The sequence below is a fragment of the Leptonychotes weddellii genome, chromosome 4 (assembly GCF_054177405.1).
Source record: "Leptonychotes weddellii isolate Sample4059 chromosome 4, ASM5417740v2, whole genome shotgun sequence".
NCBI lineage: Eukaryota > Metazoa > Chordata > Mammalia > Carnivora > Phocidae > Leptonychotes > Leptonychotes weddellii.
In genome coordinates, this window is record NC_138372.1 from 20,451,889 (window position 1) to 20,475,204 (window position 23,316).

Here is a 23,316-nt window from a genome sequence, read left to right on the forward strand (position 1 = left end):
CGCGGGGCGGAGGCTTGCTACAAACAGTGCCTCCCTGGCCCAAGCGCTGTGTCAGAGGGAGGGGGTGAAGAAAATGGGATGTTCGTGCCTTCAAACTCGGCCCAAGGAGGACCTTTGCTTTATCAACTTAATCCTGTTATCTGTTTTGGAATTTTGTTCAAAACTTGTCTCTGGGAAAGAACAGATGGTGGGCGTCTATGTTTCTTTTTGAAGGACTTCAGGTCCCGAGTACACCTCTTCTCTGCACTTACAACTCAGCTCACGTTGGAGGTGTTGATCTCCTGCTTCAGAAACGTTCTTAAGAGGCATGTGTTCTCAAAAGAGTGTGTGTGTTTGGTCACTCCAGGGTTCAGAGGAAGGAGGCTGAGATGTGGTCTGGTCACCTACTGGGTGTGCTGGGGGTGGAGGTTCTGGAAGGTTAAGAGGCTGTGAGTTCACAGAGCCCTGACTCCACCATTTGTAACTGTCTGCCCTTGGTGAAATCCTTGATCTGTTTTGAGTCTTCGTTTTCTCACCTGGAAAAGAGATAGCACCTACTTTGTAGAACTTTTGTGGGGATTAATCAGATACAATATAAGGAGGGTGCTTCAGAAATACTTTTTCTTCTCTCCCTGTGCCTCAGGTTCCCTAGGTCCTCTCCCAGCTCGGAGATTCACATTGGCTGTGAGGGCTGAGGTGACGCACTACAAATATTCAAACCTACACATCATCCAGGGTTTTTTGAACTTTGTCTCTCTTGCCTCCCTCACAGCACCTGGGCCCTTAATGCATGCTGTCCCCTAGCTGAGGGAATGGGCTTTATTCTTCCACAAAGAGACAAAAAGAGGATTTGGAGAGGAGCTGGGCCAGTCCCAGCCTTTCTAGCAGGTCAGCTTTCTCCAGGGAGATGAGCATGGAATGAAGACACAATGCCCCTCATCCTAGGTACCTTAAAGAAGTTTTTCATCTCATGCTTTCTTAGCTCCTCTTCTGTGAGAACATGCTCAGCCCCTAGACTCTTCAGTCTGTCAGTCAGCTTCTGGAGGTCAGGTCTGGAAACCAAACACAATCCATGGCCCTTGGTCACACCTACTGGCTTTCTCTACCATAGGCTCGTAAGACCCCTCCGCCACAGCTGTGAGAACACGAGTATCTCTTTGTGGGAAGCTGGGATTGAGTGTAAGCCAGGCCTTATGTAGGGGCTGGCTACCTGATTTCATCACACTCCCAACACCTCCAGGCCTTGGTTCCCTCAGTCGTATTATGGGGTGATTTCTACAGTCCTTGCCAGTTCAAAGGTGCAAGAAACCATCTGGCCCAGGGAGAAGACATTTCACGTCCTGACTTTGTCTACCAAAACAACAAGCTTCATTTCCTACCCCCCATGCTTTTCAAGGGGCTCTTCAGGGTGTTGTGCAAACACACTCCAGCCCATGAATGGCTCTGGGCCTCTTTGGCCAAGGCAAACAGTAATTTTTGTTAACACAACTGAAGGGACAGGGAAGGGAAGTAAACGTCAGTTCTCCTCCAAAGACTGGACTTCCATGACAGATGTAGCCACATTCATTGACAGTGAGGCTTAAGGCACCTGGATGGTATGGTGGAAAGAGCACGAGCCCGGGAGCTAAGTCTGTTACTGACTTGCTGTGTCTTCCTTTCTCTGAAACTTGTTTCCTCACTGTAAAACAGAGATGCCAAGCCTACCCCATCTCCTTCACATCCCTAGTTAGAGCCGTTCAAAGTGCCACACAGACGCTAGGGGAGAAAGGGCCCTGGGTTCGACGTTCACAGTAGGAATAACACAGCTTCAGGCATTCCCAAATATGAACTGGGGCTTTGAGATCATGGGTTATCACAAGAGTCTCAAAAATTCTCAAAAAGTCTTCAGCAAGGGCGGGCCCACCGCCTTCCTGCTCTCCCTTTACATTTGGGATGTCGCTCATCATACAGCCAGAGGCAGCCTGGGCCTCCTTTCGGGCAGCTGACAACGGTCAGTGGTGTGTGTCCGCCGCGGAGGAGGACTGCTTATGCACGGGCGCCCTCTGGTGGAGATGGGGGCGCCTGCAGGGATGCCGGGGGGTTGGGGGGAAGGCCCAGGTCGCGAGCACTGGGATCAGGTCTCCCCACACACCTGTCTCGGACCACATTGACGGTCCTCAGGCCCAGGGCCGCGGCGATCTGGATGACTGCTTGCCCCACTCCACTGTTGGACGCATTCTGGATGACACAGTCTCCTGTGAGGCCAGGAAGAAATCCAAGTTAAGCCCTAGAGACCTGTAACAGGTCAAGCGCTCCCTGCCTGGGATCCTATTATAGGGCAAGAGAGGGGAGTCCTCAGGCTCAAAATGACCCAGGATCTGGCTGCTGAGCCTTCTCAGACCTGTAACTTACTCTTCTCCCAATGTCCCCCAAAATTCCACAACACCCATGGTGCCTCCCAGGACTTGGCAACTCAGAGTCCACACTGTACGTAATTTAGACCCCACTGTGTAAATGATTTTATATCGTTCATTATTCTCCTGATTTTTATGTCCTCAAATCTCTGCTTAGGTTATTTCCATGGTTTGCAATGTTTCCCTCTTTCTCTCCTCCTTCGTTTTGAAATCCCACATACCCTTTGAAGCACAGCTCAGGCATGGCTTCCTTCCCATCTTCCCTGTATGTGTTTCCCCAGTGCTCTGCAGGTGGTGTGCCCAATCTTACACTTGGTTGTGGATAGGTCCATTTCTAGCAAGAGCCTGAAGCCTGGAGCTTCCTGAGGGCACGGCCATGCTTTATTTCCCCTTTGTGCTGCTTAGTATAAGCACACTGCCTTGAAACGGGTTTACAGCTGTGCTGGAGAAACCCGCAGCCCCAGAAACCGGGTCCTACAGGTAGTCTGTGGTCAAAGCCCAGGCCTGGCTTTGGAAGCTGCCAATGGGGGAGGCAGCGTGGCATGCTGGGGAAAACATGGACTCTGCAATGAGATGGACCTGGTGTGAGTCCCAGCTTTCTGACTGACTGTAACAGACCATAACATGGGACAGGTCATGACCTCAGTTTTCTCCCCATGAGACAGGAATCCTGGGAGTACCAATCAGGATGCTCCTCATTATTCAGATGCCATTGTGTCCAGGAAGGTGCTCTGTTATCCAGAAATGTGATCTGAAATGCAGGGATCTGGGGCTACAGACAGGGGAGTTCCTGGAAGAAGAATGCCCATTCTCTGTAGCCAGGAGTCAGCACATAGATTGTCACCCATTAGTGGGTTATGAAATCAACCTAGTGGGTTGCAAGCAGCATTTTTTAAAATTAAAATTCCAGAAAATAGAATTAAAAAGAACATAGTGTACTACATATAGTTAGGGTAAATACTGCTCCATGAAACTTTGGTTTCCATTACATATATACTCACATGTATATGTACTGGATTACAATGTAAACCATAATTCTCACTATGACTCAGTATGATAATTTAGAATAACACTGATCTAGCCCAGGCCACACCTTCCCGGAGGCAGGCAAGTGGAGATGCACCATGGGCACCTGAGGTGGGGTGGTGTCAGAATGCCCTGATGTCCAGCTGCGGCCCAAAGCAGAGGTGGCCTGAGGGGATGAGATGCAGGTAACTACAACGCCTCCTGCACCAAGACTTGGGCAAAGGTCCCTGGTCACCTGCTGGCTTTTTCCACCAAAGGCTCCCAGGACCGCTCTGGCACAGCTGTGAGGAACTGCATTTCTCTTTGCGGGAAGCTGGACTGGTTTTTAGCCTCGAGCAGTAGTGGCTACCTAAGCTTATCGTGCTCCAACATCTCTGCTTCAGTTTCAACATCCGCATGGCAGGGCTAGACTAGGCGATTTCTCTAGCCCCTGGACATGCATAGTGTGCAGGGTGACCCTCCCAACAATGGGGATGAGCCCAGCCTCCTGTCAATGGAAGGTTAATTGTGAGGTGGGTTCCATGAGGGTCTTGAGAGGCCCCCTCCCAGCAAGACTGAGCCCTGCTCGCCCACAGTAGTAACCAGCCTTCCCTGGCTTTTCTTCCTTCCGTCTCGCTCTCCCCATCCCCTCACTCCTGCTTCCTGGGATCACCTCCCCTGCGAACTGTCCACCCTCAGTCCTTATCTCAGGCTCTGCTTTCCGGGAACCCCGAATAGAACACCTGGCTTTGTCATTTCCTTGCTGAGTGATCTCACATAAGCAATTTCTTTCTCTGGACCTCAGTGTCCTCATTTCTGAACAGGAAGAATAATAAAGTAGTGCAGGGTTACTGCACTGTGTGCCAGGCACTGTGCTGAGTGTCACACTGCAGTGTCTCCATTAACCCTCACAATCCCTTACTCTCCACCTTATGGGTGATGCATCTGATGATCTGAGAGATCAGTTCACAGTGAGAGGTGAAGCTGGGGTTCAGACCCAGGTTCCCTGCCTGAGGCCTCAGCTCTCCACCAATGATACCAACCTCACTGCACTGCTCTGAAGGTTTAATGCATGTACAGGCACTTATGTGAACTGGAAAGTGTCATATGAATGCTGAGTGGAATTACTAAGTTCAGCATTTTACTGAAAACACAGGCACTCTGTCTATCTTGTCTGGCTTTGTATCCCAGAGCTTAGCACAGCTCCATGTTTCTGCTGAACGACAGAATTCCATCCCAAGCTCTAGGGAATGCGATCCTTCAGCGGTTATCCAGAGTGTTCTCCTCATGAGGTTTCAGCATGTTTTCTAGGAACCAAGCTAACAAAGCAAAAGCAACCACCACACACTCACCCAGGTTCGGGGCCTGTCTTCCTCTCAGCCCCTTACTGGTAAGTTCCCATGGTCTCGGGGACAGAACTTGGGTCCCAACCCAGTGAGGAGATCCCGGCTTGCTCCCAGCACCTGTGGGCTCCTACCTGGCTGCAGCTGCTCAAAGTCCATCAACATCCTGTAGGCCGTGCAGGGATTGACACTCAGGGTGGCAGCACTCTGAAGAGGGAGGTCACTCGGAATGCTGATCAGTGCTTCCTCACTGAACACAGCCTCGGTCTGCCAGGTTCCTGAGTCAGGGGATGAGTCCAGGCTAGTGAGACAGGATCCCTCTCCGCACCTGGCCCCACATCACCCTCCTCAGTAAATGGGCGCCTAAGACGTCAGCCTTCAAGTACCACTTAGAGAAAAAAGAAGATCTTGAAGTCCTTTTGAATCTCTGTGAATCTTCATGATAGTTATGTAAGGTAGATTTTGTTATTCCCACATTAGTTACCATTAGACGTAGCTCATGTCGCCCAGCAGGTGGCTAAGGATCTGAACCTACTGGGCTCTGAGTAACATCATGACATGGGCAAGGGAAGCTGCGAAAGCCCCCATTTTCCTGCTCAGTCCTCCTTTTCCTCATCGAGGGCAGGTTGACTTAGGTAGTATTATGGAAAAAAGCATGAAAGTAGAAGTCAAAGGCCTAGGTTTGGGACCTGGTTTTGCTGGTCTGCTAGTTGAGCAGATTCCTAAGTCACTGAGTTTTGGTTACCCTAATATGTAAATGACGCTGGCAAGAAGAGCCTGACTGGCCTCCTCTAAAAGCTGCTGCACAAATCAAATGAAAGAAGGGAAATGACAAACTCCTGTAAACTGGAGAGAAATGATCATTAACCTCCAGCCCACATTCCAGTTGCAGACAAAGAATTGTAAAACATCAGTGTTGAGAAGGCCCTCAGGGCATTGAGTTTAACCTCCTCATTCAACAGGGCGGGAAACCAAGAAAGTGACTTGCCCTAAGTCTCCTGGCCAATCTGGGCTACCCCTTCCATCTGCAGATACCGTGCACCTACTGTGAGCCAGGTGCTTGAACAGCACAGATGCGTTCCAGCCTTTCATGGAGTTTTATTCCAGTGGAGAACACATAAAAACCAGACAAGCAGATACAGTAACTACAAATTATAGAGGCAGAAAGTAACACTGAGGAGAATTATTTGAGATGGGGGTCAGGGACAGCTTTTCTGGGGAGGTGCAGGCCAAGATTTAAAGGATACAGATACCAGCCACTCAAAGAGTACATCCAGAACATTCTAGCGAGAGGAAAAAGCATACGCAGAGGCTCTGAGGCAGGACAGACAGAAGGAGGACCTGGGAGGATAGACACTGCAGGGCAGAGAGTGATGGGAAGACAGGCTTGGGCCATGGCTGAAGTGGCTTGGGCTAGAGGAATGTCACCCAGACTTTCACAATCCTGACCTGGAGTAACCATGAGTTATGGTGTCACTCAGTACATTCGCATATATAAATATGTACACATACATATAACAGAAACCAAAGTTTCATGGAACAATATTTACCCTACTACGTGTGATGCGTGATTCTGATTTTAGTAAAAAAAAAAAAATGCTGTTTGCAACCCCCTAGATCGATTTTGCTAATGGGTTACAACCTGCCATCTGACAGGTGCTCACCCATGCAGGCGGGATCCTGTATAAAGCAGAGGTGAGGAGGACACAGATTCAAGCCTTGGCTCCACCACATACGCACTAGGTCAATAGAGAAACTATCTAGAGCCTTGCTGGCTCAGTGTCTGGTGGCTGTGGGTCTCAGGGGTCTTGGCCTATGCCTCCAAAGCTCCGGAGTGTGCTGGGATTCAAACTGTACCCTGGCACCACATGGTCAGGTATGGAGAGGAGGCGACAGCCTACGCAACTAGTAATTGTGCTGTAGGAGGGGAGAGACAATGTGGGCTTCAGGGACCAGGTAGTAGAGACAGGAGGTAGGAACACACTTTATTAAGGGCTATGTCAGTTCCAGAGTAGATCTGTGGCTGAGAAGACAAGACATTGAAAAACTGAAGGGTTCCTTTGGAATCTAGGAGGTACCTGGGCATTCTCTGGGCTCCATCCAGCCTGGTTTTCAAATCTTCATTGCCATCTTCATATTCATGGCCCCCATTCACCTTAGCCAACATGTACCGTATCTACTCTGCGCCAGACACTTACTGTAGGGCCTTCTATGCATGAAATCAGGGGTGTTTTCTAATTCCCCTTGATGGCACCACAATGGAAATCCAGCCTTTGACATGAATTTCTGGGGCTTGGCAGTCCCTAATCCTCTTCTCAAGAGAACCTGGGTGGGATGGGGGTAGCACCCAAGGTCAGCCCCAAGGGCTTTCAGGGTTTTAAAGTAGAAACCCTTAGACCCTAGAGTGGGGGACCTGTTTTAAAATCCCGGCTCTGCCATTCATGATTTGTGTGGCTTAGAATTATCACTGCACCTTTTTTGACACTCATGTCATAGTGTGAAGATTAAACACAATGACATTTGTACAGATGATCACTGTGCCTAGTACACAGTAGATGTGGAATGTCCCTTGGTTTCCTTTACTGATCCTAAGTCCCATGTCCTAGTTCTCAGGACTCCTGTTCCTCACTCCTATGCAACTGGCCCTTAACCATCTCTACCACCCAATGCAGGGGTCGGCAAACTATGCCATGGGCCAAACCTGGTTCACCACCTGTTTTTGTAAACCAAGTTTTATCGAAACATAGTCATGCCCACTTCTTATGTATTGTCCATGGCTGTTTAGGATGGCAGAGCTGAGTAGAGGCAGTGTGGCCTGCAAACCCAAAAATATTTACAATTGGCCCTTTAAAATAAAGTTTGCTGACCCTGATCTCATGCGTATGGAAATTTAACTTGTCAAAATTCTTGTGTGTCTTCCCTCAGTTGAGCTGTACGAGTGAGTTGGGATATGCCAGGCAATGACTGTTAGCTGCACTGTAGAGATCAGGACACTGAGGCTCAAAGTAGCTGTGGCTTCAACAAGATCACCCACGGGGATGGAACGAGATTCCCAGGCTGATGCTCTTGCTCCCGCCCCATGCTGCCTCGGGAGGGTTTTGAGCGTTTCCGATGAGAAAGTCAGTCCGCACATTCTCTGGCCTGGTCTCCCTGGGGACTGGCTGCATGTGGGGAAATGCTGGCTATGGGCACAGCTCAGCACCATGAAGGATGATCAAGGTCTGGCCAGTTGAGGACTGCTCTGTTTAATGACTGCCACTCTTACTAACCTGCAGCCTTCACCAGAAGAAAGACCACGTCTGTTCGCTGCCGTGTGCCAGAGCTCCACACACGGCAGGGGCTCACAAAATGCTTGCCGACTAAATGGAGTTGATGACAGTCCCAGACATTATAAAATCCTCATGTTCTTTGACTGGCATGCACCTGGTGGGAAAGACTGACCTTTTGTCCAGGGAGAAATCCCCGTTCTGGCTGACACCCACCTCCTCCACCTGTGTGATTACCTGCACCCCTGGCAGATGCCCCTCATTCTTCTCTCCAAATCTAGTGACCGACTTCTGTTCCTTTAGCTTCTAACTCCATCCTGTCTTCTCAGGCCCTATGGCACTGCCTTGTTCAGACCCTTCTCATGTGCAGCCTGAACTGTTTAGCCACCTCCTTACTGGCTTCCTGCCTCCAACCTCTGCTTTTCCAGAGCATTCTCTGCACTGCCCAAGTCCACTCATGCTTCTGAACTCTTCCTCGGGCTCTCTCTGACCCTAGATGTGTGCCCTCCATGACTGGGCCCCCGCCTACCTCTACAGCCTCATCTGGTGTCTCCCTCAGGCCAGCTGGGACCCAGCCACACCCCTGCAGTTCTGACCGTGCCATGCCTTTTCCCACAGCCACACCTTTGCACACGCTGCACTCCCTGCCTGGAAGCCCTTCCTCACCTAGCCCACGGGGTGCTGAGTTCAAGCACCACTTCTTTGGGAAGCCTCTTCTCATGCTTCCCAAGACAGGGGACTCTTGCCTTTGTGTCCACCCTCTCTTTACAGCGCTTACTAGATTGTATTGTGCTAAGTGTTCTTTTTCTGTTCCTGGGTTCTCCATCCCCAGCCAAGAACACTTTGAGGGCAGAGACTGTGTCTGACAGGGGCTGGCGCAAAGCACCAGTCCCTCCTGATACAGTGAATCCTGCAGCTCTCTGCTCAGATGGCTGGACTTTTTCACTGCCAGGTGGGGCTGCAGGAGAGAGTGGAGCCATTCTTGGCAACTTTTCTTTTCTTTTGGAGGGGGGAGGGCAGAGGGAGAGAGAGAGAGAGAATCCCAAGCAGGCTTCATTCCCAGCGCAAAGCCCAACACAGGGCTTGATCTCACCACCCCAAGATCATGACCTGAGCTGAAATCAAGAGTTGGATGCTTAACCGACTGAGCCACCCAGGCGTCCTTCTTGGCAGCTTTTCTGATCTCAGAGACTTCTGTTACTGTTTTTTCCTGCCTGGTACCTTTCTTTTACTGTTCCTTCCTAACCTCTGAGGCTGTCAACCACAAAGCCCCATCCTCTGAACCACAGGGGTGGGCAAGAGACTCAGCTGGGGCAATTGGAGTGGCCCAACCCCACGCCCCTGGTGGTTTTAGGCCATAAGCATCTTTGCCACAAGCATTTTTGTCATATAATTCGTTAGCCATAAGGCAATTTTGCCATAAAAAGTTAAAAAAATAACTGGCTGACAGTTTGGTTTGACAGTTTGTTGGTTTCATCTACTGGTTGACAGTTTGGTTTCATTTCTCCATTGACACATCCCTTCCGTTTTATACTGTATAAACCTTAGCCCTCATAATGGTCTATACAGTAGCACAGAGTTTTGAGCCCACATTTCCCAGAGAACTTAGGAATGTCTATCAACAGAAATGTGACAATATGCCAAAACCAGACAACAGTGCAAAAGGCTTTCACAACATAATACAAAGGCGTTACAAACGTGCATCCTAGTATCTGGAAACTGATACTTCTCTTAAGCGAGGAAGAAATTCTAGCAAAAAAAAAAAAAGCATGATACCGATTCAGGAGACGAATCAACAAGCAAAAGCATCGTATGATACTAGGAATAAAAGACTTTGAAGACAAGCGCTTAGGTACCTTTTGTGGATCACGAAATAAAATCAGTATTTGTGCAGTATTGCTATGGATCTACACAACACATTTTGAATGTATTCCAACATTTTGTATTTTGCAATAAAGTCTTTTTAATTTTGTTACTCATTTTTCATGTTTCATGATGTCCTTTTTAATGAACGTCCTGCTTTTATTTTTCACGATTTTATCTTTTACAGCAAAGTTGCCTTATGGCCAATTAGTTATGCCACGAAAATGCTTGCAGTAAAGATGCTTGTGGTGACAGTGCTGGAAATGACGGGGCTCATGGATGAGCAAAGACCCAGGCAGGGTCAGTCAGAGTCCTGCTAGCAGATGGATACGGCTGTGCTGGGCAGACTGTGTTCATTTGTTTGTTCTTAGGACGATGCAAACCTCAGGAGGCTGGTGGCCATCTATGAAAGGTCAGTTTGAATCTCACCTCCACCACTTACTGGCTGGGTGACCTTGGGCAAGTTGCTTAATATTTTACATTTGTCTCGTATCTACCTCCTGTTGTGGGATTAACTGAGTTAATATATACAAAGTGCTTAGAACAGTGCCTGGTGCAAAGGGAGTAGACAATAAATATTTGTTGATGTTATTACATCACTATGTGGGAAGATTCCATCTGAGAACTAGTGAGAACAAGAGAATGAGCTCTGATATCACTGGGTTCCTGGATCCAGCAGTGCCTGAAGCCTTGCATCTCTTGTACTTCCCAGTTCCAATTAACCCCAACCAATTAACTTCTTCTTTTTTAACTTCTTTTTTTATAAACCAAGTTTTTATAAATCAACTCTCTGTGATACCCTAAAGAATCTTAATACTGTAGTATAGCGGGAAAAACAGTGGCGACAAGATTTTTGGTGGGCTTTCAGTTTGCTGTTTTGAGTTTGAGCTTCAGTCCCTTAGACGTCCAAAGGGGTAGATACTATCTTCCCTGCTTCCCTCTTGTGGCTGCTGTCAGGATCCTTTGTATAATGTTTGTGCCTCAAAAACTGAAGCCCTAAGGAACAAAACTCATCAATGACTCCTTACTAGATATCAAAGAGAACCCTAACTCCTTAGCTTGGCTTTTGCAGGGCTCCCCCATGTGGCCCCACTACCTTTGTAATCTTGTTCATCATTTAAGCAATCCTCTGCCATGTGCAAATCCTCTGCTGAGGCTACACTGGATTTCTCACCATTTCCCACACTCACCTGTGTCTTTGCTCATTTCGTTTCCTCCAAATGTAATGATTTCTGGCTCATCGCCATCTAACATAATCCATCCATCAAAGGTCCATTCCAAAGAAGCCTCCTCCACAAAGCCCTCATCCTTCCTTAAGACTGTCTCTCTCTCTCTCACATTTGCATTCACACAGAGAGGACCCAGAAGTGCCCTCTGCTTCCTGCGAACTTCTAACACACCCTTTATTGAGGTTACTAGTTTGGAGATTTCTTCAATTAGATTTTAACCTTCTGGAGGGCAGAGGCTGTCTTATTTGGGTTTCCCACTGTATCTTATAGCAGGGATTTAGGGATGTAGGGATTCACAGCTCTGATCAACATAGGCCCAAAGAGATGAGAGAGTAGGTCCACCACCTCCAGAGCGGAAGAAACACAATTTCTGCTCTCCTGTTCCGCTCCCACTGCTACTGGTGGTGGGTGTATGAACTCAATAATAAACCCTGCATTGCTTAGTCACACTGAGCCAATGAGCAAACATTTCCAGTGCGAGTGAAATACAATCTGGAACAAAGACAGGCTGCAGACACCTGGAGAAACTCACCCAAACCGGCACTGGCTGGAATCACCCAGTCTCCTGGCTTCACCCCAGTCACACTGCCGCCCACTGCCACCACCTGTCCAACGCCTTCGTTCCCTCCAACAGCAGGCAGCTTGGGAAGGAGGCCATAATTTCCTAAGGGAGAAGAGCACAAAGGGTCACCCTGTGAAGTCTGGGCAGTGAAAGAGCATGAACTTTGGAGTTGGATCTAAGTGCGATCTGGGCTCTGCCTCTGATCTGCTGTGTAACTAACCAGACTCTCTGAGCCTTAGCTTCTTCATCCATAAAGGGGATAATATTTTTTAGCGTTCATGGTTATTATGGGGATTAGATAATGTATGAAATGAGCCCACCATATCGCAGGCACTCACAGTGGTTGGTTTACTCCCCACTGCAATCTTTCTAACTCTTGAAAAGCCTCACATTCCAGAGAAGGGAGGCCAGAGAGGACTGGTAGTCTGCAGATGGCTCATCTGGAGAGCAGCTGCTGCTAATCACAGGAATTTCACACCCACACCTGAGGAAGGATGAAAACGAGGTGGCGGCTAAGCAAAAAAGCCAATTAACGTAAGCCACAGAAACCAAGGTTACCTTGGATCATATTTATGTCAGATGGATTGATAGGGGCCGCCAGCATCTTCACATGGACGTCTGATCTGCCCACAGCAGCTAGCTCCAGGTTCTTCAGTCTAAGCACAAAGTGAGAGAGAGATGTCACCCAGGCTAGACAGGGCATCTTTTGCTCAAATCATCTCCCCAAAGTAGGTTAGGCAGCAACATTTTTGAGCTGCCATTGTGTGCCCAGAAATTAGGGTTGTTAGAAGAGAGAAAGGTGCTATAGGGAATTAGCACAGGCTATGGGTTAACACTCTCATTAACTACACGTGGAAAATCTCTAGTACCCTCGAAATCCCCTTGCCCATTCTAAGACAGAAGCTAGTAAACCTTCTGCTGGCCTGGATTTGCCTTGTTTTTTCCAAAACTTGCTTATCACAATCACCTGGTGTGCTTACTAATGCAGATTCTCAGGCCCCAGCTCAGACCTACTGAACCAAAATCTCAAGATAAGGGGCAGCCCAAGCAGTTCCCATAGACCACCATAACTGGGACACCCTGGGCTAGCTTATTTGTTCTCCGCTTTTTAATTTTATTTACGTATCTGTTAGTTGCAGAGCGGGTGAGGGAAATGGAAAGATGTGCTACATAGTTCAGAAAGAATTCCATGTGACTGTGATTCACCTCCTGGGGGGATGTCCCTTCTGGGTGAGAATCCTGGTCTGTCAGAAGCGATGCTGGATGGACCACTGAGTCTTAGGTGTGAAGCCCCACCACATGATGGCTTGTGTCGCCATGGGCAAGTTTATTCCCAACTCTAGGCCTGTTTCTCCCTTTGTAAAAAGGCGGGCGGTGGTGGTTGTTTGGACTTGCTCACTGCCAAGAGCTTCTTCCATTTCAGGTGGGACTTCTATGTGGTAAGGCTCTGGTCACAATGGGCCCTACACGATGGGACTAATGCCTATATGCACCAGAACTTTGGTTAATGGGTTAAACCCGCTAAAGGGCTTTTGAGGGAGCCCCGGTGATAAGAGGTGTGTGTGTGTGTGTTTAATAAAAGGAGACCTTCCAAAAAGTACTGACTGGTATCCTAGACCAGCGGTCCTCATGACTTTTAATTACCAGAGACTCCTTTTCTTTCTTTCTCCACACCAAGACTTCATGTTTGCAGCATTTCCCTTTGCCCAAATGTACTTGTTAAGTAATAACCCTCTTCATTTTCAGTTACCAAAGGCACATATAAGTGCCACACAGAGGTTCTTAGCATTAGGCCACAGTGTCAGTGAACTAAACTGATGTAATTCTATCCACTTCTGGCAGAAATCTGACCTTTTAATTATACCTGAGGCTCCGTTTGGGGTAAAAATATGATTTTCAAGAAATGTCTTGTACTAAGAGTGGTAACAATGGTGGCAGGTATTTATGAGGTATTTGTCATACATCAGGTCCTGGGCTAAGGGCTTTAAATATATGCTCTGATCTAAGCTGTAACTCTCTTGTGAGGAAAGTACTGATAATCCCATTCTGTCAAGTAGGAAATGGAGGCTCATCGAGATGATGAAACTTGCACAGGATAAGAGAACTGGTCAGTGGCAGGGCTTCCCTGCTTTCAAAGTCGGCACTCTGATTTACCGTGCTCTGCATGAGCATCCTGAAGTTAGTCTGGGAATCCCCCTGACAGCCTCCAAGGACCCCTGGGAATCTCAGGGCCCCAGTCTGGGAATCCCTGTCCTGGATCATGACCAAAGTGAGGGAGGCCCTGCCTCACCGCGACTGAGAAACAGCTGCAAAAAACTGAAAAAGAAACACTGTACAGAAAATAGTTAACTCAGAAGGAGTTATGACCAAGCCAGAAAGAATAAAGAAAGGGCCCTTCTTGTTTAGGGAACTATTAAGGAATGTATGTATTTATACACAGCTGGAGGAGGGGAGTCCTTGTAATAACAATAATCATAATAACTACTGTTTGAGTGCTTACCACTGAGGCACTCTGAAGTGCTTTCCATGCCAGCTTTCTGCCATTATTCTGATTTTATGGCTGAGGAACAAAGGCACAAAAGAGGTAAATAACTTGTTGAAGGCCACGAGAAGTACTAAGTGGCTGATCTGATTTGAACCTGGTGGTCTGACGCCAGAGAAGCCAGCTGGTAAGGGGCTAAGTGGACCAAGCAGAGAGTGGCAAGCTGAGCACCAGTCTGGAGTGGTGTGCAGGTGTGATCCTTGCTGGACCTTCCTGGGGAGCTGGAGAGGGGTTCCCAATTTCCCCAGCAGGTGGGGCAGGGAGCCATCAGCCTGACCATGATGTCTCTCTCTGAACGCATGTGTAAGTCTGCAAGAAAAATCCTGCCCAGAGCAAATGAACTGTAGACTAGTTGCCCCTTCATATTATCTGTACTGCTTTTCTCTGACATTGTGACAAATAATCATACAAGCCGACACAGTCCACGCACTCAAGCTACTTAAAGACATGCTCTTCCCTCAGCCTGGAGTTTCTTTTCCACAGCTTCTCCATGAAGCAAGAAATTCAATTCACCCTTTAAAATATCTTCTGACCCTCTTGGTCCTGAAAAAAATCACTTGCTCCATCTACAGTGCTCTCGTTACTCAGAAGGGGTGACTATACCATTTAAGACCAGCTTACATTGAGTTTTTCAGTTTAGTTTATGAAGTCTTTTCATACATTTCTTTCAACTGGTCACAACAGGTCTAAGTTCACATTCCTTTTCTAAAACTGCAGGTGAGATGTACGTCAGAACGTCAGAGTTCAGAACCACGTATTATCTATAACCCCCTGTGGGGGTTGGGGCAGCACTCTGTGATCAGACACATTATTTCTGCAGCAAAATGTATGAATATTCACACTAAGTGGGATGAATAATGACCACATAAAAACTTCACTGTAGATCAGGTTTTCCCTCCAAACGAGTTGTGAAACAAAAGAAATCAAAACAGAACTGTCAGTTTGTAGAACTTTCTGGACTTTGGAGTTGCAGATTCCAATTTGGATTTGGATCCAGGTCTTTCAGACTCAGTTCAGGGCTCTTTCTACCTAACCTCCAGTTTTATAGCCAGAATGTGCACGTGTACTGTCTCCTGACTTGGCTATGAGCTCCTGGAAGGCAGAGAACCCTTAGTCTGAACTCAGTGTTTAGCACAGTGCCTGGGACCAAAGCAGTGCTCAAGAATGCTTCCTAATGAAATTACCCAACTCTCCTCCCTACTGAGAAAATGTGGCATAAAAGTGCCAGCCATTTTTAGGGAATCAGGGGAGAGGCTCGAGCCATAGGGATTTAGCTATTGAGGCTTATACTCGGCTCTTCCTGGTTCTGGGCTGTTCAGGAAAAGAACTCTAAAGGACGGGTACAAATAAAAATGGAGATTGTCTTTAAGAGAGTTTGGTCTAAGCAAAACCCATGGCTCTTTTCCTCACAGGAAAGTACAGATCAGGTTTGCAGTAAATCACACTTTAAAAATCTAGATGACCATGGTCAAGATGGGAATATTGGTGGATCTCAGTTCACAGATGAAGGGAGAAGCATGGGTTTGAATCCTGCCTTGGTCATTTATCAATTAGATAAACCTCAAAATACTCATCTGTGAAATGGGGAGAACACTAGAGTCCAGCTCACAGGATTAAATTAGTTAATGTAAATAAAGCATTTGCTAGAGTACCTGATACACAGTAGATGCTGAAGAGATGGTAGCTGTTATCAGTGGCAAAATAGCCAAGGAATCCTTTGGAACAATTAGCTGTCGATCCCTTTGAAAAGAATCACTGAATCACTGAAAGGAAGACAGTACCTTTTTGTAAAACTCAAGTAAATTTAACTCAACGAATATTTACTGACAGTCCTACTCAGTGTCAGGTACTCTCTTAAACCAAGGGGTTTAAAGAGAAAACAAATTTGCCCGGGGCTTGACATGGTCACTGCAAGACGTGTGGCTCGAGGGAGAAAATGCAGGATTAGCAATTGGGCTTTGGAAGAATGGTACCTTAGTTGGGGCTTGAAGGATAGCAACTGGGTGGACTGAGGGAGGAAGACAGGCTTTCTTGCTAGAGAGAATGGCAAAGAATCTGACTTGGTAACTGGCCTGGCAGTAGGTGCAGTCTGGACAGGAGCCACAGGAATGGAGGGGTTTTTATAACCTGGAATCTCTTAAACAAGAAATGCCATTGATGTCACTTGGTGACCAACTCCATGTTGGGGGGAGGCTGTCTTTGATGGCTCCCGGGCTTCTGGGGTGGGCAACTGGATGTTGACAGAGGGAGGAAGGAAAGTGGTTTTGGGTGGGGAGGAAGGTGTTACATTTGGAGCTTGAAGCAGGCACCTTGCAGTATGGTATGGGGCAGAGGGCACTCCAGGCTAGACAGAGCTGTGAGCCAGCTGTGTGCAGCTGGAGTCCAGGCTAGCAGATCATCTTATTTTGGGTGATCTGGCTGAACAATTAAACGACAACTAATGTTGACAGTTTACTAAGCTCGAGGCATTGTTCTTAACATTTTATATACATGATGCTGTTTAGTGCTCAAAACACCTATCAGGAGGGTGTTATCACCCCAATTACAGATAGGAAACTGAAGCTCAGAAGTAACTTGCCTAAGGTAAGGCTGTTAGTTGAGTGGCAAAACTTGATCTTAAGCTTGACTCTGAAGCTCAGACTGTTGAACACTAAGCTGGCCTCCTTTACACTGTTGGTGCAATTCCCATCCTGAGAGATGGTATTAGGTATTTCCCTGGGGTAAAATACAAAATGCTGCCTACTAATCGCCCTTCCTAAGATTCAGACTGTGCATCGGAGTCACAAAGGCTGGGAGAAGTCATGCGGGGAAAAAGCCCATGTGCCTCTGTGTAATCCAGAGCTTCCAGAGTTAACTCAGCTGGGAACACTATTTTCAAGGCACACCGAATACACGCCTGCCCCCAGACAGCAGTTCCAGAAGTGCCGCACCGGGCTACGACCTGCTCCCAGTCCTCTTCTTTGTCCTCTGGGTAGCCTAGCTGCTCTGTGCTGGCTGAAATTCAAAGCAGTGGGAGGGAAGGAGAGCAGGGCAGGGACGAGGGTCTAGGAGACAGAAAGCTGAAGCTGCAAACACAGGTGGGCGAGGGCAGGGGCAGCCCTGACACATGCTGCTTGCCCGGCGGGAGGTGTGTTGGTCCAGCTGCATCTCACCAGGGAGACCAGCCCCAGCCTGCCCCGTGGAATGCCATTAACACCATAGACACTGCTGTTCCTGCACATAGTTCTAACAGCGTCGTCAAGGATACCATTCTGCCGAGACAGGAAGGAAAACGGGGGCCAAGTCTGAATTCCAGGAGTTGGACCTCTGGTGTAATGATAGCAATTTCTTCCTTTCTTTTTTTAAAAAACTCACCAAAGGAACCGGTGGCTGTGTTCTGGAGTGCAAATGAGGCACCCAAACACAGTCTGGCTAGATCTCAAGTCACTTCCCCGGGACTGTTCACGGCCTTCCCCTGTGAGTGTAATGGCGCCATGCAACTCGGAGGGATGCCACTGTCTTCACTCAACAGATCCCAGACTGGATAAGGTCACAATGGCTCCTTTGAGGCCAAGGCTGTACACCTGTGATGCCATATGAACTACAAGGGAGACAAAAGCGGGCAGAAGAAAGAGCCTTTTGAGATGGGGGAAAAAGAGGCCAGTACTCTGGGGACTGGCTCAATTCTATTTGCTATGTAAGGCAGGCACTGGCCAGCTCTGCGAAGATCTCTTTCCCGCCTTCTGCATTTAATTAGCCACCATTTGTACTTATCTTGCATCTTCTACTCAATCACCTCAAATTGATCAGTATCATTTTGAGCAGGAAGAATAAGCAGGGAGAGACTGCCATGGGCCACAGAGACTTTCTCACCCTGCTCATTACAGAGAGCCAAGAATGTGTGTCCACCATAGGGCATTGGGTGAAGGTAACCTACATCTTATGTGGCTCTCTCCAGTCTGTCTGCAATCCCCATGGTCACAAACAAGCTGCGTCCTGTGGTTTGTTGAAATGCTTGCTATGCTGGGTATATTGTCCAGAGGTCTGATTAATAAATTAATAAGCAGGGCACACTGGGAATTGTGGAAGAATGAAGCTCTTTGGCTCGCAGCTTTGTAACAGCTCACCCCCCCAGCAGGGGGCTTTTAAAGGAGGCCTGGGCTCTCAGGGAAAGCTCTTTCCCCGAGCCAAGCTCATACACTCCATGTCTCTTGGTGTACTAGGCATACCCACTTGCCTCCCTGTGCCTCTTCTGGCTTCCCTGCCTCAAAGTAATCTTGCCCTCTCATCATTCAGAACTGCTGACACTTCAGTACAGTCATTTTGAACAGAAAGGAATTAGACTTGGAGGAACTTCTGGAAGTTTCTACACAGGGTTGGCAAAGAAACCCTCTCTCTACCTTCTCAATCCCCTTTCTCTCAATTAAGATTACCAGTAAGCTTGTAAGCCCTATAATATTCTGCAGCTGCTGACAGCAGGAAATGTGCCTGAAGGGAGCTGCAGAGTCTACTCCTTCATTTGCTGAGACCTAACCTTGTTGATCCAAAGAACAAGACTGGGCCACAGCAGGGGGATCGAGTCCCTGTCTGCGGCTGCTTTTGTCTCTTCGACAGGTACAAAGATGACCATGCATCCCCTGCCTGGCAGGCTGCTAATTACGATACCAACCAGGAGCAAAGGGGGCCCTTGGTCAAATTTTGTATCCAGGATCCCTGATTTCTAGTCGCAGCACTGCTTCCTGGAGTTTGCTAGAGCCACCACCGGCAGGCAGGCAGTCCAATGTCTACTCAGTTTCACAGCTCTCAGAGCTGGACAACTGCTGGATCAAAGAGCATTCAGTCTCATATCCATTCCCGTGGCTGCAGGATTATGTGGAGAAGGATGTTAAGGCCTCACTTTGCCTTGGCAGGAAAAAGTGTCTCTTGGGGAGAATGGGTTTAAGAGGTGTATAGGTTTTGAGTTACATAGAAAACAGAGCTTGATGGTTTGTCATTGCCACAGAAGATGGGGTGGGGGGAGAGACAGCATGTGTGCCCTTCTTTACCACTGCTGACCTTGGTCAACCCCTTCATTTTCTCAAAGAATAACTGAAAAGCCTGGAGACTGGAGTGACTTCCTCACTCTAACAATGAGTGGCAGAGTGGGGACCAGAACCCAGGCCAGTGCCCTTGCGGGTGGGTCCCCGCTGACACATCCTGAGCCACAGAGTAACCTCATGGCATTTTTGCTTCCCTTGTCACCCCCTCCAGAGTGGGGAAGGCCTGGAGCCGCACCACAGAACTGCAGCAGCTGCTAGGAGGGCCAGACAAGCATAATAACTTGGGGTTGCACTGGTCGGGGGGGCAGCTCTCCTCCCACACTCCGTACATAAGGGAAACTCCTGTCTGGTGTACGATACTTCAGAGTATCACCCTCAGGGTTTTGGCCCTCAAGTCACAGCTTAGTGTGAAGTCCAGAGGGAAGGTAATACACAGGTGTTACAGGATGTGGAGTCCAGCTTGAGTCTGAGTTCTGTGATCTCAAGCTAGTCCCCTCAGAGCCTGATGCAGCTGACACCTCCTTCAAGGATCACGTACTGAGTGCATGGTAAGCCCTCAATAAATATTCGCTAATCAGACACACCAGGTTTTCTCTTCCCTCTGGGCTTTTACACGTGCAGGGGCCTCTGCTTGGAACACTTCTACACTTTTCCTCATATACTGCACACCTGATCTTCTACGGGACTCAATCTAGACCTTGTGCCTTCAGAGAAGGCATTCTGACTATTCTGAGGGGTTTAGATACCCCTCTTCTGGGTGTCCACAGCAGTCTAAACATATCCTGACATGGCACTTGTCTCACTGGGCTATAGTCACCCATCTCCTGGACTCAGGTGTGAGTACCTTAAGGGCAAAGACCTCAGATTATTCACCTTTGCATCCCCAGCCTTGCCTTGCACATAGTAGGCCCTCCAAGAATAACTCCTGGCTAACTTACTAAATCAATGAGTTCTGTTCCCTCCTCCTTCAACTAATGACCATAATAAAGGGCTCTAGGAGACAAATGAACAAAATCCAAATTCTCAACTGAGTGCCAAACCAAAATCCTGGTTTTTTTCCCCAAGCATCACAATTCTGGTTTAAAAACCAAGTCACCTGCATAGAGTTTTGGTTGTAAACACTGACATCAACCGGAAAAAGAAGTCCCCTGAGAGTAAACAGTGTCCTACAGTGAGGACTCACACCCCATACAGCCTGGGTCCTCCCTACCTGTTCCCCCAAATCCCATCTGGCTAAGACAGAATGGGTTTGTCCAAGGGTTTCACAGCTTCATTTCATTTTGTGCTAGCAGCATGCAGGTGAGAAAGCCGTGATGACCAGGATGCTATTTTATCAAAGCTTCAGGATCTTGAAAAGGGGATCAGAAAGAGAATAACATTCCTACCATCTTCCCCAGGGTGGGGCTGCCCTTCCTATGAAGGATAAAGATTTGGGGTCACCTGAATGGCTTATAATTTCCCCTTCTCTTCTGACCTATCTTCTTCCCCATTTTATATGCCATCTCATTCTCAAAAAAACATTTGAGATGATTGTCATTGTTTCTTCAGGTCTATATCAAGGACTTTTATTAAAGAAGGGACTTCCTAGTTGTATGATCTTGGGCAAGTGACTTTCAAGCTTCTTAAGCCTCAGTTCCTGTATCTGTAAAATGGGGATAATAATGACCAAACTGGATTTTTTGTGATTTTTAAATTCCGTAATATATGTGGAGAACTTAGCCCCATGCCTGCCACATAGTAGGGGCACAGTAAATGAAAGCTGTCTTTACCATAAGACCCAGAGAATGGCAAAGTTCTGAAAGGGGACTTTCAGGAACAAAAGGAAAGAGGACATTGGAGTTTCCAGGAACTATCTGATAGAGAATCCAGAACTCTGCACAAGGGCTATGGGCATGGGGACCCCTGAAATTTCTAGGGCTTGTAATTCTCCCAAGTTTGTCATTTTCTCCTGCAGTCTTACTTCATTTAGAGCAGTCGTTCAAACCTTTAAATGAAAAAGGCCCAAGTGCTTATTTGGCAAATTCATTTTGGGGGGAAGAGAAAAAAGCTCTAGGGGCTGGGGGAACAAGGCTTAACAGACCAGCTGGAATGTTTGGGGGCCAACAGGAATGAAGAGAAGAACATTCAGAGATCCCTGGAAGTCTCATTCTGAGGAGTTCTGCAACCCCTCAGACCCGAGCAGACTTTTCCTCGTTTCCTCCCTGCTTTTCACAGTGCAAGCACCACAAACTCTGCCGGTTTGGGGAACACTCTGCTCAGGCTCTGAGTGGTTCCATGGCCCTGCCTGGTGTAACCTGACCCACACACCCAGTCACCGGCATATTTAAAGGACACCTGATTCTTTCTGTGACAGTGTGGTTACCCTAAACCTCCAAAGACATGACTACAAAGAAGAGAATCCCAGCCTCTGGCTTCAGTCCATACACGAATAAGTCAAGTTGCCTGAATCTGGGTCAGAAGGGTAAGCCACTCTTCTGGGGCAGAGGGAGAATTACTTCCTGCCTAACAGTCTGTATCCACAAGGGCAGTGGTTCTCAACCCTGGTCAGGGCATCAGAATCACTTGGGGAGTTTAAAAAAACACAGATGTTCGGGGCCATCCTAGACCTACTAAATACCTCAGGGGAGGCGTCTGGGAATATGGAATAAAAGTGCCATAGGTGACCGTGGTGTGAAGCCAAGGTTGAGAAATACTGCATGAAAGTATCATGTTTTGAACTTCTGGGAAATTACTAGGGCTCCACACAAGGAGATGAGAGCTTTCTTTTTTCTCTAAGTGGCATCTGCTACCAGACCAGTCTGTTCCAGATTCCCTGGCTCTCCAAGAGGAGGGAACGAATCAGGAGGCAACTGCACTCAGCTGCCTAACCTTCCCAGGCCTTTCCAAAGGGTCCCATCCTCATCACCACAGAACTCAATAAAAACAAAACAAAACAAAACACTTCTTATAGAAATTAGATTCATAATTAACATTTTTGGAGCACTTGTTTTGTGTCAGTTCCTTTACCAACCAAGTAGAAGCCTGTGAGAGGCACCACATCGTTCCTGTTTGGGGTGCATTCCTGGAAAATGGTGTTCATCAGAGCTTTACCAACTCATTACAGCACAGTCCTCAGGGACAGGTCTTCCTGACACAGTGATCATTACCTATGATTAACATACAAGTTGAGAGTTACTGACTGATGTGTCTTCTCAATATTTTCTCATGGTGGATGTGGCTAGGGTGAGTGCATGACCCTGAATTTAACTGAGGCTTATCTCCTCCAGCTGTCAAAACATCTGGCTTGAATTTTTTTTTAAAGGAAAAATATGGAATGCCTCATGAATTTGCGTGTCATCCCTTGCGTGAGCAGGGACCATGCTAATCTTTGTATCGTTCTACTTTTAGCATATGTGTTGCTGAAGAGAGCACTCTGGCCTGTATTTCGGCCATAAAAATAATTCCACGTTTGCCTATCCTTTGGAAAACAACCAAACCAATTGCTGGGAATCAGAGAGTTGTAAACAAGGGATTGTAGGAGAGTATGCAGGCGCTTTTTGGTGGAGAGCATTAGATTGATTGCAGCTATTTAGCACTATTAACTATAACTATACCTGTACTGTGTCCACATTTATAATGATGTAACTGAGGCTCAGAGAACTTCAGTAACCTGCCAAACACACAGAGCTAGGATGGAGTAAGGACTGGACTCCAGGTCTGATTCCCAGACCAGTGCTTCTGCCTTAGCTCCATTACAGTGACCCCACTAGCCCTTCTGAATGGTTACAGTCACTTATGTGCAGATTTATAATGGCTGATAATTCACATACTGTTTTTATCAACCACATGCAAAAATCATGGATTAAGATCCAACAGAATTTTAGGAGAACATATTCATAAAAGTAATGAGGGCTCAGAGGGACTGAGTGACTTGTCTAAGATCAAACAGCTACTAAGAAGTAGAGTCCGTATTAGACCTTAGGTCTGTAAGGCTCCAAAACAGAAACTCTTTTTAACTGGCTAAAGGCACATACATAGTGTGATAGAGAAGAAATCACATGAGATAGGAGTAGAAGCTATGGGTTCCTATCCCTGTTCTAATCCTTATTAGCTATATCACTTTGGACAAGTCCTGTC

The 23,316-nt window shown here is 47.4% G+C and overlaps 1 protein-coding gene and 1 non-coding gene across 2 annotated transcripts in view; both read right to left on the reverse strand.

Annotated features, from left to right (window-relative positions):
* MECR (mitochondrial trans-2-enoyl-CoA reductase) overlaps nucleotides 1–23,316 on the reverse strand; it is a 29,307-nt gene that overhangs the window by 4,548 nt on the left and 1,443 nt on the right. Inside the window, exons 2-6 of the mRNA XM_081816840.1 lie at nucleotides 12,199–12,296; nucleotides 11,611–11,742; nucleotides 4,855–4,998; nucleotides 2,111–2,213; nucleotides 872–1,031 (exon numbers count right to left, since the gene is read on the reverse strand). Of these exons, the coding sequence (XP_081672966.1) occupies nucleotides 872–1,031; nucleotides 2,111–2,213; nucleotides 4,855–4,998; nucleotides 11,611–11,742; nucleotides 12,199–12,296 (637 nt within the window). The remainder of the gene's footprint in view (nucleotides 1–871; nucleotides 1,032–2,110; nucleotides 2,214–4,854; nucleotides 4,999–11,610; nucleotides 11,743–12,198; nucleotides 12,297–23,316) is intronic.
* LOC115937355 (U6 spliceosomal RNA) lies at nucleotides 22,503–22,611 on the reverse strand. The gene has a single exon (XR_004072652.1). It is a non-coding gene; the product is annotated as a U6 spliceosomal RNA (small nuclear RNA).